This window comes from Pseudophryne corroboree, chromosome 2 (assembly GCF_028390025.1).
Source record: "Pseudophryne corroboree isolate aPseCor3 chromosome 2, aPseCor3.hap2, whole genome shotgun sequence".
Taxonomy (NCBI): Eukaryota; Metazoa; Chordata; class Amphibia; order Anura; family Myobatrachidae; genus Pseudophryne; species Pseudophryne corroboree.
Window position 1 is genome coordinate 515,009,087 of NC_086445.1, and position 19,603 is coordinate 515,028,689.

The 19,603-nt window shown below is 49.7% G+C and overlaps 1 protein-coding gene across 2 annotated transcripts in view; it reads left to right on the forward strand.

Annotated features, from left to right (window-relative positions):
* The window catches only part of LYPLA2 (lysophospholipase 2), a 49,556-nt gene that overhangs the window by 18,744 nt on the left and 11,209 nt on the right, over window positions 1-19,603 (forward strand). For both annotated transcript variants that reach the window (XM_063954100.1, XM_063954101.1), the window contains exon 8: window positions 5,442-5,615. In XM_063954100.1, coding sequence (XP_063810170.1) covers window positions 5,442-5,615 — 174 coding nt within the window. The remainder of the gene's footprint in view (window positions 1-5,441; window positions 5,616-19,603) is intronic.

Consider the following 19,603-nt stretch of genomic DNA (forward strand, 5'->3'; position numbering starts at 1 on the left):
TAGGAAGGAATTGGGAACGAGTCCTCAATTCCGCCTTATCCATATAAAATACAGATAAGGGCTTTTGTATGACAAAGCCGCCAATTCTGATACACGCCTGGCCGACGCCAAGGCCCACAGCATGACCACTTTCCACGTGAAGTATTGTAGCTCCACGGATTTCAGTGGCTCAACCCAATGCGACTTCAGGAAATCCAACACCACGTTGAGATCCCACGGTGCCACTGGAGGCACAAACGGGGGCTGACTATGCAGCACTCCCTTAACAAAAGTCTGAACTTCAGGCAGTGAAGCCAGTTCTATTTTGGAAGAAAATCGATAGAGCCGAAATCTGGACCTTAATGGAACCCAGTTTTAGGCCCATAGTCACCTCTGACTGTAGGAAGTGCAGAAATCGACCTAGCTGAAATTCCTCCTTTGGGGCCTTCCTGGCCTCACAGCATGCAACATATTTCCGCCATATGCGGTGATAATGGTTTGCGTTCACTTCTTTCCTAGCTTTAAATAGTGTAGGGATAACTTCCTCCGGAATGCCCTTTTCCTTCAGGATCCGGCGTTCAACCGCCATGCCGTCAAACGCAGCCGCGGTACGTCTTGGAACAGACAGGCCCCCTGCTGCAGCAGGTCCTGTCTGAGCGGCAGAGACCATGGGTCCTCTGAGATCATTTCTTGGATTTCTGGGTACCAAGCTCTTCTTGGCCAACCCGGAACAATGAGTATAGTTCTTACTCCTCTCCTTCTTATTATTCTCATTACCCTGGGTAAGAGAGGCAGAGAAGGGAACACATACCCCGACTGGTACACCCACGGTGTTACCAGAGCGTCCACAGCTATCGCCTGAGGGTCCCTTGACCTGGCGCAATATCTTTGTAGCTTTTTGTTGAGGCGGGACGCCATCATGTCCACCTGTGGCCTTTCCCAACGGTGTACAATCATTTGGAAGACTTCTGGATGAAGTCCCCACTCTCCCGGGTGGAGGTCGTGTCTTCTGAGAAAGTCTGCTTCTCAGTTGTCCACTCCGGGAATGAACACTGCTGACAGTGCTAACACATGATTTTCCGCCCAACGGAGAATCCTTGTGGCTTCTGCCATCGCCATCCTGCTTCTTGTGCCGCCCTGTCGGTTTACATGAGCGACCGCCGTGATGTTGTCTGACTGGATCAGCACCGGCCGGTGTTGAAGCAGGGGTCTAGCCTGACTTAGGGCATTGTAAATGGCCCTTAGTTCCAGAATATTTATGTGTAGGGAAGTCTCCTGACTTTTCCATAGCCTTGGAAGTTTCTTCCCTGTGTGACTGCCCGCCAGCCTCGAAGGCTGGCATCCGTGGTCACCAGGACCCAGTCCTGTATGCCGAATCTGCGGCCCCCTAGAAGATGAGCACTCTGCAGCCACCAAGGAGATCGTCCAAGTACGGGATAATTATTTCGGCCATTACCTTGGTAAATACCTCGGTGCCGGGGACAGACCAACGGCAACGTCTGGAATTAGTAATGACAATCCTGTACCACAATTTTGAGGTACTCCTGGTGAAGAGGGTAAATAGGGACATGCAGGTAAGCATCCTTGATGTCCAGTGATACCATGAAATTCTCCAGGCTTGCAATAATCGCCCTGAGCGATTCCATTTTGAACTTAAACCTTCGTATATAAGTGTTCAAGGATTTCAATTTTAGAATGGGTCTCACCGAACCGTCTGGTTTCGGTACCACAACATTTTGGAATAGTAACCCCGGCCTTGTTGAAGGAGGGGTACCTTGATTTCACCTGCTGGAAGTACAGCTTGTGAATTGCCGCCAGTACTACCTTTCTCCGAGGGCAGCATGCAAGGCTGATGTGAGGTAACGGCGAGGGGGAGTCGCCTCGAACTCCAGCCTGTATCCCTGTGATACTACTTGCAGAACCCAGGGATCCACCTGTGGGCAAGCCCACTGGTCCCTGAAGTTCCCGAGACGCGCCCCCACCGCATCTGTCTCCACCTGTGGAGCCCCAGCGCCATGCGGTGGACTCGGAGGAAGCGGGGGAAGATTTTTGATCCTGGGAACTGGCTGTCTGGTGCAGCTTTTTCCTTCTACCCTTGTCTCTGTGCAGAAAGGAAGCGCCTTTGACCCGCTTGCTTTTCTGAAGCCGAAAGGACTGTACCTGAAAATACGGTGCTTTCTTAGGCTGTGAGGAAACCTGAGGTAAAAAAATTTCTTCCCAGCTGTTGCTGTGGATACGAGGTCCCAGAGACCATCCCCAAACAATTCCTCACCCTTATAAGGCAGAATCTCCCATGTGCCTTTTTAAAGGCAGCATCACCTGTCCACTGCCGGGTTTCTAATACCCTCCTGGCAGAATGGACATTGCATTAATTCTGGATGCCAGCCGGCAAATATCCCTCTGTGCATCCTTCATATATAAGACGACGTCTTTAATATGCTCTATGTTAGCAAAATATTATCCCTGTCTAGGGTATTAATATTATCTGACAGGTTATCAGACCACGCTGCAGCAGCACTATTTATGCTGAGGCAATTGCAGGTCTCAGTATAGAACCTGAGTGTGTATATACAGACTTCAGGATAGCCTCCTGCTTTTTATCAGCAGGCTCCTTCAAGGTGGCCGTATCCTAAGACGGCAGTGCCACCTTTTTTTTTTTTTTTTTTTAATGCAACATTTTTATTGAAATTGAAAAAGTGCCACCTTTTTTGACAAACGTGTGAGCGCCTTATCCACCCTAGGGGATATCTCCCAACGTGACCTATCCCCTGGCGGGAAAGGGTACGCCATCAGTAACTTTTTAGAAATTACCAGTTTCTTATCGGGGGAACCCACACTTCTTTACACACTTCATTCACTCATCTGATGGGGGAACAAAACACTGGCTGCTTTTTCTCCCCAAAAATAAAACCCCTTTTATGTGGTACTTGGGTTCATGTCAGAAATGTGTAACACATTTTTCATTGCCGAGATCATGTAACGGATGTTCCTAGTGGATTGTGTATATATCTCAACCTCGTCGACACTGGAGTCAGACTCCGTGTCGACATCTGTGTCTGCCATCTGAGGTAACAGGCGTTTTTTTGAGCCCGTGATGGCCTTTGAGACGCCTGGGCAGGCGCGGGCTGAGAAGCCGGCTGTTCCACAGCTGTTACGTCATCCAGCCTTTTATGTAAGGAGTTGACATTGTCGGTTAATACCTTCCACCTATCCATCCACTCTGGTGTCGGCCCCACAGGGGGCGACATCCCATTTATCGGCCTCTGCTCCGCCTCCACGTAACCTTCCTCATCCAACATGTCGACACAGCCGTACCGACACACCGCACACACACAGGGAATGCTCTGACTGAGGACAGGACCCCACAAAGTCCTTTGGGGAGACAGAGAGAGAGTATGCCAGCACACACCAGAGCGCTATATAATGCAGGGATTAACACTATAACTGAGTGATTTTTTCCCTCAATAGCTGCTTGTATACATATATTGCGCCTAAATTTAGTGCCCCCCCCCCCTCTCTTTTTAACCCTTTGAGCCTGAAAACTACAGGGGAGAGCCTGGGGAGCTGTCTTCCAGCTGCACTGTGAAGAAAAAATGGCGCCAGTGTGCTGAGGGAGATAGCCCCGCCCCTTTTTCGGCGGACTTTTCTCCCGCTTTTTTATGGATTCTGGCAGGGGTAATTTATCACATATATAGCCCTGGGACTATATATTGTGATGATTTGCCAGCCAAGGTGTCTTATATTGCCCTCAGGGCGCCCCCCCCCCCCCCCCCAGCGCCCTGCACCCATCAGTGACCGGAGTGTGAGGTGTGCATGAGGAGCAATGGCGCACAGCTGCAGTGCTGTGCGCTACCTTGTTGAAGACAGAAGTCTTCTGCCGCCGATTTTCCGGAACACTTCTTGCTTCTGGCTCTGTAAGGGGGCCGGCGGCGCGTCTCCGGGAACGAACACCAAGGTCGGGTCCTACGGTCGATCCCTCTGGAGCTAATGGTGTCCAGTAGCCTAAGAAGCCCAAACTACCACCTGTTGGGTAGGTTCGCTTCTTCTCCCCTTAGTCCCTCGCTGCAGTGAGTCTGTTGCCAGCAGATCTCACTGTAAAATAAAAAACCTAAATATACTTTCTTTCTAGGAGCTCAGGAGAGCCCCTAGTGTGCATCCAGCTCAGCCGGGCACAAGATTCTAACTGAGGTCTGGAGGAGGGTCATAGTGGGAGGAGCCAGTGCACACCAGGTAGTCCTAAAGCTTTCTTTAGTTGTGCCCAGTCTCCTGCGGAGCCGCTATTCCCCATGGTCCTTACGGAGTCCCAGCATCCACTTAGGACGTCAGAGAAATAACTTTTTAAAAGAGATGTCAATCGGAGAGTAACTGCCTACAGGGAGCCATCCTCCAAAGATCTGGTAGAATATTGTGGTCCCTTGTCTGGGAGATGCTCTATAGAGCAGTGTAGTAAGCAGTGACTAACGCCCTGATTCTTAGATGTTTATTACGTTTGAAATAGTATGTAGCCGAGCTGCTCCAGAGGAACGATGTGACACCTTTTTGTTGAACCTTTTGATTTAAAACGCATTTAGACTTTCAAACAAGTTTCCATTCAGGCCCAAGAATACATATTTGCAATGCAGCTTGGTACATGTGAATTTTAGAAAAGATGGTACTGCCATTTTCCCTTCTGTTTATGCAGGCTTAATAATGTCTGTCTTGTTCTCCTCCCACTCTAAACTCCCATCTGCATCTCTGTACAGGCAGGATCTAAACTACAACCAGGTTGTAGGCAGCTCACTCATGATGTTACAGGGATAAAAATTAATAGATGTATAATGTTTTGTGAATTTTCCTAAGGCAAGAGGTGCACTCCCAATAGGGGACTAAGCACTAACCACAGGAGGCAGGCCACTTGGCATAGGAGAAGATCCCATTCCTTCAGATATCTTTTAAGTGTAATTTGAAAGGTGATATGGGCCATGATAGTGTCTTGTTTGTCTTGCGGCTTAAACCCTTAAGAAAAGCATGACTTTAAATGAGTAAAAAGTGAGTACTGGTTTGCCTGTTTATGCTAAAATGTGCTCTTTTAGTGAGGTAGACTAAATAAAGGGCAGGTTTTCTAAGTTAGATTGACTTGCAAAGGTACCCACGCATGGCACAATTTTTTTAAACGATGTGGGTGTTTCCATCCGCTCGGAACGACACATTTAAAAAGGGCCATGTGTGGGCATGATAACGACGTCAGTGCGCGCACCCGACTAAGTGGAGAACGATGCCCCGATTTCTCCCACCCCCTCCTCCCGTTGCCAGTATGGGCGGCACCTCACTGTGTCACGTCACTTGCAATGGGTCCCTGGAGGACACATCGCTCCGTGTGTGGGGTCCTTCAATCTAACTGCACAATAAGTTAATAAATGGAAAAAAAAGTTCTTATGTCCCTTTTTATTTATTTATTTTCTTCTTTTTGCTTTAAATTGCAGGCTGCATGTGGCGTAAATAAGGACATTTCTATCTTGCAATGTCATGGGGAAGCAGATCCTATGATTCCTGTCCGCTTTGGAACACTCACCTCAGAGAAACTGAAATCTGTGGTGAACCCATCAAAGGTTCATTTCAAAACATATCCGGGAGTCATGCACAGCACTAGTCAAGAGGTGAGTATGATGCTCTCAGCGTGTCCCCTTACTCTGCTTTCTATTTTGTGTCTCTGCTATGCTTCCTCACACTGCAGTCTGTAGTCACCATTTACTTTAAAATGCAATTCAGTTGAGTCTTCATTTGTCACTGAAGGGGGGCAACTGGGCTTTCTTACGTAGGGAATGTCCAGGAAAGGCATGTTGTTGGAACTGTAGCCTATGCAGAGCTGTGTAAATACGCCTGTATCCAAACGTAATCTTTTGTGCCACAGTTAGTGATGGTGCAAGTGTGTATTGGTGACTGGTTTCAAACCTAGTGTATGTAGGGCAGCTTACAAAGTGTGTGGTCTGCTTACAAAGATTCTCTGACGTCCTAGTGGATGCTGGGAACTCCGTAAGGACCATGGGGAATAGCGGGCTCCGAAGGAGACTGGGCACTCTAAGAAAGAATTAGGACTACCTGGAGTGCACTGGCTCCTCTCTCTATGCCCCTCCTCCAGAACTCAGTTAGAATCTGTGCCCGGCTCGAGCTGGATGCACACTAGGGGCTCTCCTGAGCTTCTAGAAAAGAAAGTATATTTAGGTTTTTTATTTTCAGTGAGATCTGCTGGCAACAGACTCACTGCTACGAGGGACTTAGGGGAGAGAAGCGAATCTACCTGCTTGCAGCTAGCTTGGGCTTCTAGGCTACTGGACACCATTAGCTCCAGAGGGATCGAACACAGGCCCAGCCTCGGTCGTCCGGTCCCGGAGCCGCGCCGCCGTCCCCCTTGCAGAGCCAGAAGCAAGAAGAACGTCCAGGAAATCGGCGGCTGAAGACTCCGGTCTTCCTTAAGGTAGCGCACAGCACTGCAGCTGTGCGCCATTGCTCCCCATGCACACCTCACACTCCGGTCACTGATGGGTGCAGGGCGCTGGGGGGGGGGGGGGCGCCCTGGGCTGCAATAAGATTACCTTACATTGGCAAAAAAATACACATAATATAGTCATTAAGACTATATATGTGTAGAATCCCCTGCCATATATCCATAAAAAAAGCGGGAGAAGTCCGCCGTGAAGGGGGCGGGGCTATCTCCCTCAGCACACTGGCGCCATTTCCTCTCACAGCTCCGCTGGAAGGACGCTCCCCAGGCTCTCCCCTGCAGTTTCCAGGCTCAATAGGGTAAAAAAGACAGGGGGGGCACTAAATTTAGGCACAAATACTATATATATATATATATATATATATATATATATATATATATATATATATATATATATATATCTATCTCTCTATCTGCTATAGGGTAAAATCACTCATTATAGTGTACATCCCTGTGATTTATAGCGCTGTGGTGTGTGCTGGCATACTCTCTCTCTGTCTCCCCAAAGGACTTTGTGGGGTCCTGTCCTCAGTCAGAGCATTCCCTGTGTGTGTGCGGAGTGTCGGTACGGCTGTGTCGACATGTTTGATGAGGTTTATGTGGAGGCGGAGCAGGTGCCGATAAATGTGATGTCACCCCCTGCGGGGTCGACACCTGTGTGGATGGATATGTGGAAGGAATTACGTGACAGTGTCAACTCCTTACATAAGAGGTTTGATGACATAGCAGATGTGGGACAGCCGGCTTCTCAGTCCGTGCCTGCCCAGGCGTCTCAAAAGCCATCAGGGGCTCAAAAACGCCCGCTACCTCAGATGTCGACACGGATACTGACTCCAGTGTCGACGACGATGAGACTAGTGCACATTCCAATAGGGCCATCCGTTACATGATTACGGCAATGAAAAATGTGTTGCACATTTCTGACATTAACCCTGGTACCACAAAAAAGGGTATTATGTTTGGGGAGAAAAAGCAACCTGTGGTTTTTCCCCCTTCTGAAGAGTTAAATGAAGTGTGTGATGAAGCGTGTGTTTCCCCCGATAAGAAACTGGTAATTTCCATTACCCCATGTTCCCTCACAGCCAAAGAAAGCACCGTATTATCAGGTACAGTCCTTTCGGCCCCAGAAAGGCAAGCGGGTTAAAGGCGTGTCCTTTCTGCCCAGAGGCAGAGGTAGGGGGAAAAAGCTGCACCAAAGAGCAAGTTCCCAGGAACAAAAGTCCTCTCCCGCTTCCTCTAAGTCCACCGCATGACGCTGGGGCTCCACAGGTGGAGCCAGGTGCGGTGGGGGCCTGTCTCCGGAACTTCAGCGACCAGTGGGTTCGCTCACGGGTGGATCCCTGGATTCTACAAGTGGTATCTCAGGGGTACAAGCTGGAATTCGAGACGTCTCCCCCTCGCTGTTTCCTCAAATCAGCCTTGCCAACTACTCCCCCAGACAGGGAGGCGGTGCTGGAGGCGATTCACAAGCTGTACTCCCAGCAGGTGATAACCAAAGTATCCCTCCTTCAACAGGGACGGGGTTACTATTCCACAATGTTTGTGGTACCGAAACCGGACGGTTCGGTGAGACCCATTTTAAAATTGAAATCCTTGAACACTTATATAAGAAGGTTCAAGTTCAAAATGGAATCGCTCAGGGCGGTTATTGCAAGCCTGGACGAAGGGGATTACATGGTATCACTGGACATCAAGGATGCTTACCTGCATGTCCCCATTTACCCTCCTCACCAGGAGTACCTCAGATTTGTGGTACAGGACTGTCATTACCAATTCCAGACGTTGCCGTTTGGTCTGTCCACGGCACCGAGGGTATTTACCAAGGTAATGGCCGAAATGATGATACTCCTTCGAAAAAAGGGAGTTATAATTATCCCGTACTTGGACGATCTCCTTATAAAGGCGAGGTCCAGGGAACAGTTGTTGATCGGAGTAGCACTAGCTCGGGAAGTGCTACAACAGCACGGCTGGATCCTGAATATTCCAAAGTCGCAGCTGGTTCTTACAACGCGTCTACTGTTCCTGGGGATGGTTCTGGACACAGAACAGAAAAAGGTGTTTCTCCCGGAGGAGAAGGCCAAGGAATTGTCATCTCTAGTCAGAGACCTCCTAAAACCAAAACAGATGTCGGTGCACCACTGCACGCGAGTCCTGGGAAAGATGGTAGCTTCTTACGAAGCAATTCCATTCGGAAGGTTCCATGCAAGGATCTTTCAGTGAGATCTGTTGGACAAGTGGTCCGGCTCGCATCTTCAGATGCATCGGCTGATAACCCTGTCTCCAAGGACCAGGGTGTCGCTGTTGTGGTGGCTGCAGAGTGCTCATCTTCTAGAGGGCCGCAGATTCGGCATACAGGACCTGGGTCCTGGTGACCACGGATGCCAGCCTTCGAGGTTGGGGGGCAGTCACACAGGGAAGAAACTTCCAAGGACTATGGACGAGTCAGGAGACTTCCCTACACATAAATATTCTGGAACTAAGGGCCATTTACAATGCCCTAAGTCAGGCAAGACCCCTGCTTCAACACCAGCCGGTGCTGATCCAGTCAGACAACATCACGGCGGTCGCCCATGTAAACCGTCAGGGCGGCACAAGAAGTAGGATGGCGATGGCAGAAGCCACAAGGATTCTCCGATGGGCGGAAAATCATGTGTTAGCACTGTCAGCAGTGTTCATTCCGGGAGTGGACAACTGGGAAGCAGACTTCCTCAGCAGGCACGACCTCCACCTGGGAGAGTGGGGACTTCATCCAGAAGTCTTCCAAATGATTGTACACCGTTGGGAAAGGCCACAGGTGGACATGATGGCGTCCCGCCTCAACAAAAGGCTAAAAAGATATTGCGCCAGGTCAAGGGACCCTCAGGCGATAGCTGTGGACGCTCTAGTGACACCGTGGGTGTACCAGTCGGTTTATGTGTTCCCTCCTCTGCCTCTCATACCCAAGGTACTGAGAATAATAAGAAGGAGAGGAGTAAGAACTATACTTGTGGTTCAGGATTGGCCAAGAAGAGCTTGGTACCCAGAACTTCAAGAAATGATCTCAGAGGACCCATGGCCTCTGCCGCTCAGACAGGACCTGCTGCAGCAGGGGCCCTGTCTGTTCCAAGACTTACCGCGGCTGCGTTTGACGGCATGGCGGTTGAACACCGGATCCTAAAAGAAAAGGGCATTCGGGAGGAGGTCATTCCTACGCTGATTAAAGCTAGGAAAGATGTGACCGTAAGACATTATCACCGCATATGGCGAAAATATGTTGCTTGGTGTGAGGCCAGGAGGGCCCCAACGGAGGAATTTCAGCTCGGTCGATTTCTGCACTTCCTACAGTCAGGAGTGACTATGGGCCTAAAATTGGGTTCCATTAAGGTCCAGATCTCGGCTCTGTCGATTTTCTTCCAAAAAGAACTGGCTTCACTGCCTGAAGTTCAGACTTGTTAAAGGAGTGCTGCATATTCAGCCCCCTTTTGTGCCTCCAGTGGCACCGTGGGATCTCAACGTGGTGTTGGATTTCCTAAAGTCGCATTGGTTTGAGCCACTTAAAACCGTGGAGCTAAAATACCTCACGTGGAAAGTGGTCATGCTGTTGGCCTTGGCGTCGGCCAGGCGTGTATCAGAATTGGCGGCTTTGTCTTGTAAAAGCCCTTATCTGATTTTTCATATGGATAGGGCGGAATTGAGGACTCGTTCCCAATTCCTTCCTAAGGTGGTTTCAGCTTTTCATGTGAACCAACCTATTGTGGTGCCTGCGGTTACTCGGGACGTGGAGGATTCCAAGTTACTGGACGTAGTCAGGGCCCTGAAAATATATGTTTCCAGGACGGCTGGAGTCGGGAAAACTGACTCGCTATTTATCCTTTATGCACCCAACAAGCTGGGTGCTCCTGCTTCTAAGCAGACTATTGCTCGCTGGATCTGTAGCACGATTCAACTTGCACATTCTGCGGCTGGACTGCCGCATCCTAAATCTGTAAAAGCCCATTCCACGAGGAAAGTGGGCTCTTCTTGGGCGGCTGCCCAAGGGGTCTCTGCTTTACAACTTTGCCGAGCTGCTACTTGGTCGGGTTCAAACACATTTGCAAAATTCTACAAGTTTGATACCCTGGCTGAGGAGGACCTTGAGTTTGCTCATTCGGTGCTGCAGAGTCATCCGCACTCTCCCGCCCGTTTGGGAGCTTTGGTATAATCCCCATGGTCCTTACGGAGTTCCCAGCATCGACTAGGACGTCAGAGAAAATAAGAATTTACTCACCGGTAATTCTATTTCTCGTAGTCCGTAGTGGATGCTGGGCGCCCGTCCCAAGTGCGGATTGTCTGCAATACTTGTATATAGTTATTGCCTAACTAAAGGGTTATTGTTATGAGCCATCTGTTCGTGAGGCTCAGTTGTTGTTCATACTGTTAACTGGATATAGTATCACGAGTTGTACGGTGTGATTGGTGTGGCTGGTATGAGACTTACCCGGGATTCCAAATCCCTTCCTTATTGTCAGCTCTTCCGGGCACAGTTTCCTTAACTGAGGTCTGGAGGAGGGGCATAGAGGGAGGAGCCAGTGCACTCCAGGTAGTCCTAATTCTTTCTTAGAGTGCCCAGTCTCCTTCGGAGCCCGCTATTCCCCATGGTCCTTACGGAGTTCCCAGCATCCACTACGGACTACGAGAAATAGAATTACCGGTGAGTAAATTCTTATTTCTCTAACGTCCTAGTGGATGCTGGGGACTCCGTAAGGACCATGGGGAATAGCGGCTCCGCAGGAGACTGGGCACAGCTAAGAAAGAATTAGGACTACCTGGTGTGCACTGGCTCCTCCCACTATGACCCTCCTCCAGACTTCAGTTAGAATCCTGTGCCCGGCCGAGCTGGATGCACACTAGGGGCTCTCCTGAGCTCCTAGAAAGAAAGTATATGTTAGGTTTTTTATTTTACAGTGAGATCTGCTGGCAACAGACTCACTGCAGCGAGGGACTAAGGGGAGAAGAAGCGAACCTACCTAACTGGTGGTAGCTTGGGCTTCTTAGGCTACTGGACACCATTAGCTCCAGAGGGATCGACCGCATGGAACCGGCCATTGGTGTTCGGTCCCGGAGCCGCGCCGCCGGCCCCCTTACAGAGCCAGAAGCAAGAAGAATCCGGAAAATCGGCGGCAGAAGACATCAGTCTTCACCAAGGTAGCGCACAGCACTGCAGCTGTGCGCCATTGCTCCTCATACACACTTCACACTCCGGTCACTGAGGGTGCAGGGCGCTGGGGGGGGGGGGGCGCCCTGAGAAGCAATAAATACACCTTGGCTGGCAAATATATCACAATATATAGCCCCAGAGGCTATATATGTGATAAATACCCCTGCCAGAATCCATAAAAAAGCGGGAGAAAAGTCCGCCGAAAAAGGGGCGGAGCTATCTCCCTCAGTACACTGGCGCCATTTCTCCCTCACCGTTCCGCTGGAAGGAAGCTCCCTGGCTCTCCCCTGCAGTCTACACTACAGAAAAGGGTAAAAAAGAGAGGGGGGGCACTAAATTTAGGCGCAAAATACATATATAGCAGCTATAAGGGGATATAATTTAGTTAATCCCTGTATTATATAGCGCTCTGGTGTGTGCTGGCATACTCTCTCTCTGTCTCCCCAAAGGGCTTTGTGAGGTCCTGTCTTCTGTCAGAGCATTCCCTGTGTGTGTGCGGTGTGTCGGTACGGCTGTGTCGACATGTTTGATGAGGAGACTTATGTGGAGGAGGAGCAGGTGCCTATAAATGTGTTGTCACCCCCTGCGGGGCAGACACCGGAGTGGATGGACTTGTGGAAGGAATTACGCAAAAGTGTCGACTCCTTACATAAAAAATTTGACGACATGCCAAATGTGGGGCAGCCGGCTTCTCAGCCCGTGCCTGCCCAGACGTCTCAAAAGTCATCAGGGGCTCTAAAACGCCCGCTACCTCAGGTGGCAGACACAGATGTCGACACGGATACTGATACCAGTGTCGACGACGAAGAGACTAATGTAATGTCCAATAGGGCCACTCGTTATATGATTGAGGCAATGAAAAATGTTTTACACATTTCTGAAGTGACCCCAGGCAGCTGCATGGTCAGACTCCCTGTCAGAGAACATTGACACCCTAGACAGGGACACTATATTGCTAAACGTAGAGCATATTAAAGACGCTGTCTTTTACATAAGAGATGCACAGAGGGATATTTGCCGGCTGGCATCAAAAATAAGTGCACTGTCCATTTGTGCCAGGAGAGGGTTATGGACCCGGCAGTGGACAGGGGATGCAGATTCCAAAAGGCACATGGAAGTTTTGCCTTATAAGGGTGAGGAGTTGTTCGGGGATGGTCTTTCAGACTTAGTGTCCACAGCAACAGCTGGGAAGTCAGCATTTTTGCCACATGTCCCCACACAACCAAAGAGAGCACTGTATTATCAGGTGCAGTCCTTTCGCCCCCAAAAGAGCAGACGGGGTAGAGGCGCGTCCTTTCTGCCCAGAGGCAGAGGTAGGGGAAAAAAGCTGCAGCATACAGCCACTTCCCAGGAACAAAAGTCCTCCCCCGCTTCTTCTGCTAAGTCCGCCGCATGACGCTGGGGCTCAGCAGGCGGAGCCAGGTACGGTGGGGGGCCGTCTCAAAAACTTCAGCAATCAGTGGGCTCGCTCACAGGTAGATCCCTGGATCCTTCAAGTAGTATCTCAGGGGTACAGGCTGGAATTCGAGACATCCCCCCCCCCCCCTGCCGTTTCCTCAAATCTGCCTTACCAACGACTCCTTCAGAAAGGGAGGCTGTGTTAGAGGCAATTCACAAGCTGTATTCCCAGCAGGTGATAGTCAAGGTGCCCCTACTTCAACAAGGACGGGGTTACTATTCCACAATGTTTGTGGTACCGAAACCGGACGGTTCGGTGAGACCCATTTTAAATTTGAAATCCTTGAACACATATTTAAGAAAATTCAAGTTCAAGATGGAATCGCTCAGGGCGGTTATTGCAAGCCTGGAAGAGGGAGATTACATGGTATCTCTGGACATCAAGGATGCTTACCTGCATGTCCCCATTTACCATCCTCACCAGGAGTACCTCAGATTTGTGGTACAGGATTGTCATTACCAATTCCAGACGTTGCCGTTCGGCCTGTCCACGGCACCGAGGGTATTTACCAAGGTAATGGCCGAAATGATGATACTCCTTCGGAAAAAGGGAGTTTTAATTGTCCCATACTTGGACGATCTCCTGATAAGGGCAAGGTCCAGAGAGCAGTTGTTGGTCGGCGTAGCATTATCTCAGGAGATGCTACACCAGCACGGTTGGATTCTGAATATTCCAAAGTCTCAGCTGGTTTCGGCGACACGTATACTGTTCCTAGGGATGATTCTGGACACAGTCCAGAAAAAAGTGTTTCTCCCAGAGGAAAAAGCCGAGGAGCTGTCGACTCTAGTGAGAGGCCTCCTGAAACCAAAACAGGTGTCGGTGCATCATTGCACGCGAGTCCTGGGAAAGATGGTAGCTTCCTACGAAGCGATTCCATTCGGCAGGTTCCATGCCAGAACTTTTCAGTGGGACCTTTTGGACCAATGGTCCGGATCGCATCTTCAAATGCATCGGTTGATAACCCTGTCTCCAAAGACCAGGGTGTCTCTGCTGTGGTGGCTGCAGAGTGCTCACCTCAGAGAGGGCCGCAGATTCGGCATACAGGACTGGGTCCTGGTGACCACGGATGCCAGCCTTCGGGGCTGGGGGGCAGTCACTCGGGGAAGAAACTTCCAAGGACTTTGGTCGAGTCAGGAGACTTCCCTACACATAAATGTTCTGGAACTGTGGGCCATTTACAATGCCCTAAGTCAAGCAAAGCCCCTGCTTCAAAACCGTCCGGTTCTGATCCAGTCAGACAACATCACGGCTGTCGCCCATGTAAATCGACAGGGCGGCACAAGAAGCAGGACGGCGATGGCAGAAGCCACAAGGATTCTCCGATGGGCGGAAAATCACGTGTTAGCACTGTCAGCAGTGTTCATTCCGGGAGTGGACAACTGGGAAGCAGACTTCCTCAGCAGGCACGACCTCCACCCGGGAGAGTGGGGACTTCATCCAGAAGTCTTCCAACTGAGTGTAAACCGTTGGGAAAGGCCACAGGTGGACATGATGGCGTCCCGCTTAAACAAAAAGCTGGAAAAATATTGCGCCAGGTCAAGAGACCCTCAGGCGATAGCTGTGGACGCTCTAGTGACACCGTGGGTGTACCGGTCGGTTTATGTGTTCCATCCTCTTCCTCTCATACCCAAGGTACTGATGATAATAAGGAGAAGAGGCGTAAGAACTATACTCATTGTTCCGGATTGGCCAAGAAGAGCTTGGTACCCGGAACTTCAAGAAATGATCTCAGAGGACCCATGGCCTCTGCCGCTCAGACAGGACCTGCTGCTGCAGGGGCCCTGTCTGTTCCAAGACTTACCGCAGCTGCGTTTGACGGCATGGCGGTTGAACGCCGGATCCTAAAAGAAAAGGGTATTCCGGAGGAAGTCATTCCTACGCTTATTAAAGCTAGAAAAGATGTAACCGTACAACATTATCACCGCATATGGCGAAAATAGGTTGCGTGGTGTGAGGCCAGGAGGGCCCCAACGGAGGAATTCCAGCAAGGTCGATTTCTGCACTTCCTACAGTCGGGTGAATATGGGCCTAAAATTGGGTTCCATTAAGGTCCAGATTTCGGCTCTGTCGATTTTCTTCCAAAAAGAACTGGCTTCTCTGCCTGAAGTTCAGACATTTGTCAAGGGAGTGCTGCATATTCAGCCTCCTTTTGTGCCCCCAGTGGCACCGTGGGACCTCAACGTGGTGTTGGGTTTCCTAAAGTCACATTGGTTTGAGCCACTCAAAACCGTGGATTTAAAATATCTCACGTGGAAAGTGGTCATGCTTTTGGCCTTGGCTTCGGCAAGGCGGGTGTCAGAATTGGCGGCTTTGTCATGTAAAAGCCCCTATTTGATTTTCCATATGGATAGGGCAGAATTGAGGACTCGTCCCCAATTTCTTCCTAAGGTGGTATCAGCTTTTCACTTGAACCAACCTATCGTGGTGCCTGCGGCTACTAGGGACTTGGAGGACTCCAAGTTACTGGACGTAGTCAGGGCCTTGAAAATTTATGTTTCCAGGACGGCTGGAGTCAGGAAGACTGACTCGCTATTTATCCTGTATGCACCAAACAAGATGGGTGCTCCTGCTTCAAAGCAGACTATTGCTCGCTGGATTTGTAGCACAATTCAGCTTGCGCATTCTGTGGCTGGCCTGCCACAGCCTAAATCTGTAAAAGCCCATGTGGGCTCTTCTTGGGCGGCTGCCCGAGGGGTCTCGGCTTTACAACTTTGCCGAGCTGCTACTTGGTCAGGGGCAAACACGTTTGCAAAATTCTACAAATTTGATACCCTGGCTGAGGAGGACCTTGAGTTCTCTCATTCGGTGCTGCAGAGTCATCCGCACTCTCCCGCCCGTTTGGGAGCTTTGGTATAATCCCCATGGTCCTTACGTAGTCCCCAGCATCCACTAGGACGTTAGAGAAAATAAGATTTTACTCACCGGTAAATCTATTTCTCGTAGTCCGTAGTGGATGCTGGGCGCCCGTCCCAAGTGCGGACTGTCTGCAATACTTGTATATAGTTATTGTTACCTAAAAGGGTTATTGTTGAGCCATCTGTTGAGAGGCTCTGTTGTGTTCATACTGTTAACTGGGTATAATATCACGAGTTATGCGGTGTGATTGGTGTGGCTGGTATGAGTCTTACCCGGGATTCAAAATCCTTTCCTTATTGTGTCAGCTCTTCCGGGCACAGTATCCTTACTGAAGTCTGGAGGAGGGTCATAGTGGGAGGAGCCAGTGCACACCAGGTAGTCCTAATTCTTTCTTAGCTGTGCCCAGTCTCCTGCGGAGCCGCTATTCCCCATGGTCCTTACGGAGTCCCCAGCATCCACTACGGACTACGAGAAATAGATTTACCGGTGAGTAAAATCTTATTTTTTTACTGGCTCAGAGCGCACCACCAAGAGATATTAATCAATCTATTCTTAGATAGTATCCCTTTATTTTTGGTTATATTATATCTTAGGACATATTAGAAGACTTGTGTGGAATCACTACTTCTTACGTTCTGTATGATGATCTATGCTTCTAAACAAATCTTTCAAGAAAATCTTTTGGTAACTATTACTGGAATATAGAAACAATTCAGAATATAAATGCTAAGCACACATAGCATGCTGCGGTTGAGCCAGATGACAGGACGGTGGGATTTCAATGTATGTGTTCGCAGTGTGTTCTATTGAAATCCCGGCATGTCACTGACCGGATCCTGTTCTGTGCCATCCCGCAGAATAAGATCTGTGTGCACACAAAAAAAAAACCTCCCGGCCAAGCAGGTCCTGAACGGGACCCACTTGGCCGCTATGTGTGGCCCTAGCCTAATGTTTACATTAATAGATTTCTGTATTCTGTCCTAAAAATTAGTAGCCTAGAATTTGACGGTAGATAAGAACCATGTTGCCGCAGTCTGCCCCTTTTTTAACCTTATTGTTACTTCAAACTCTATTAGATACTTAGGATATTCTTATTCCTATCCCAAGCATGTTTAAATTGCTCTACTGTGTTAACCTCTACCACCTTTGATGGAGGGCTATTCCACGTATCCACTACCCCTTCTGTGAAGTAAGTTTTCCTCAAATTTCCCCTGAACCTACCTCCCTCCAGTTTCAGTACTTCTCCTCGTGTTCTAATACTTCTTGTCCTTTGATGAATGTCTTCCTCCTGTACCTTGTTAAAACCCTTGATATATTTAAAATCTTTGTTCATGTACCCACTTTCCCTTCTCTGCTCCAAACTATAGTCCATGCACCATTTTAGTTGCCCTTCTTTGTAACGCTAACGTATTTTTCTCTAACGTCCTAGTGGATGCTGGGAACTCCGTAAGGACCATGGGGAATAGCGGGCTCCGAAGGAGGCTGGGCACTCTAGAAAGATTTATGACTACCTGGTGTGCACTGGCTCCTCCCACTATGACCCTCCTCCAAGCCTCAGTTAGATCTTGTGCCCGGCCGAGGTTGGATGCACACTAGGGGCTCTCCTGAGCCCTTAGAAAGAAAGTATAGATTTAGGTTTTTTATTTTCAGTGAGAACTGCTGGCAACAGGCTCACTGCAGCGAGGGACTAAGGGGAGAAGAAGCGAACTCGCCTGCTTGCAGCCGGATTGGGCTTCTTAGGCTACTGGACACCATTAGCTCCAGAGGGATCGACCGCAGGCCCAGTCCTTGGTGTTCGGTCCCGGAGCCGCGCCGCCGTCCCCCTTACAGAGCCAGAAGCAAGAAGAGGTCCGGAAAAACGGCGGCAGAAGACATCAGTCTTCACCAAGGTAGCGCACAGCACTGCAGCTGTGCGCAATTGCTCCTCATGCACACCACACACTCCGGTCACTGATGGGTGCAGGGCGCTGGGGGGGGGCGCCCTGAGCAGCAATGTAAACACCTTGGCTGGCAAAAATACATCACATATTACCCCCAGGGCTATATGGATGTATATTAACCCCTGCCAGATTCCATAAAAATGCGGGAGAAAAGTCCGCGAAAAAGGGGCGGAGCCTATCTCCTCAGCACACTGGCGCCATTTTTCCCTCACAGCTCCGTTGGAGGGAAGCTCCCTGGCTCTCCCCTGCAGTCTACACTACAGAACAGGGTTAAAACAGAGAGGGGGGGCACTAAATTTAGGCGCAGTATAAATTATATAAAAGCAGCTATAGGGGACATAACTCAGTTAGTCCCTGCATTATATAGCGCTCTGGTGTGTGCTGGCATACTCTCACTCTGTCCCCCCAAAGGGCTTTTGTGGGTCCTGTCATCATTGGAGCATTCCTTGTGTGTGTGCGGTGTGTCGGTACGGCTGTGTCGACATGTTTGATGAGGAGACTTATGTGGAGGCGGAGCAGTTGCCGATAAATGAGATGTCGCCCCTGTGGGCCGACACCAGAGTGGATGGATAGGTGGAAGGTATTAACCGACAGTGTCAACTCCTTACATAAAAGGCTGGGTGACGTAACAGCTATAGGACAGCCGGCTTCTCAGCCCGCGCCTGCCCAGACGTCTCAAAGGCCATCAACGCTCCCTCAGATGGCAGACACAGATGTCGACACGGAGTCTGACTCCAGTGTCGACGAGGTTGAGACATATACACAATCCACTAGGAACATCCGTTACATGATCCCGGCAATATAAAATGTGTTACACATTTCTGACATTAACCCAAGTACCACTAAAAACAAAGGGTTTTATGTGTGGGGAGAAAAAGCAGGCAGTGTTTTGTTCCCCCATCAAATGAGTGAATGAAGTGTGAAAAAGCGTGGGTTTCCCCGATAAGAAACTGGTAATTTCTAACAAGTTACTGATGGCGTACCCTTTCCCGCCAGAGGATAAGTTACGCTGGGAGATATCCCCTAGGGTGGATAAGGCGCTCACACGTTTGTCAAGGTGGCACTGCCGTCTTAGGATACGGCCACTTTGAAGGTACCTGCTGATAAATAGCAGGAGGCTATCCTGAAGTCTGTAATTACACACTCAGGTACTAGACTGAGACCTGCAGACTGCTGCAGCGTGATCTGTACCCCTTTCAAACAGGGATACTATTTTGCGAACATAAGACGTCGTCTTATATATGAGGGATGCACAGAGGAATATTTTGCCGGCTGGCATCCTGAATTATTGCAATGTCCATTCTGTCAGGAGGGTATTGGAGACCCGACACTGGACAGGTGATGCTGACTTTAAAAGGCACATAGAGCCTTATAAGGGTGAGGAATTGGTTGGGGATGGTCTCTGGGACCTCGTATCCACAGCAACAGCTGGGATGAAAATATTTTACCTCAGGTTTCCTCACAGCCTAAGAAACGCACTGTATTATCAGGTACAGTCCTTTCGGCTTCAAAAAAGCAGGCGGGTCAAACGAGGGAAGAGGGAAAAAGCTGCACCAGCAGCCAGTCCCCAGAATCAAAATTCTTCCCCTGCTTTCTCTGAGTCCACCGCATGACGCGGGGGCTCCACAGGCGTAGCCAGGTACGGTGGGGGGCCGCCTCAAAAATTTCAGCGATCAGTGGGCTCGCTCACAGGTGGATCCCTGGATCATTCA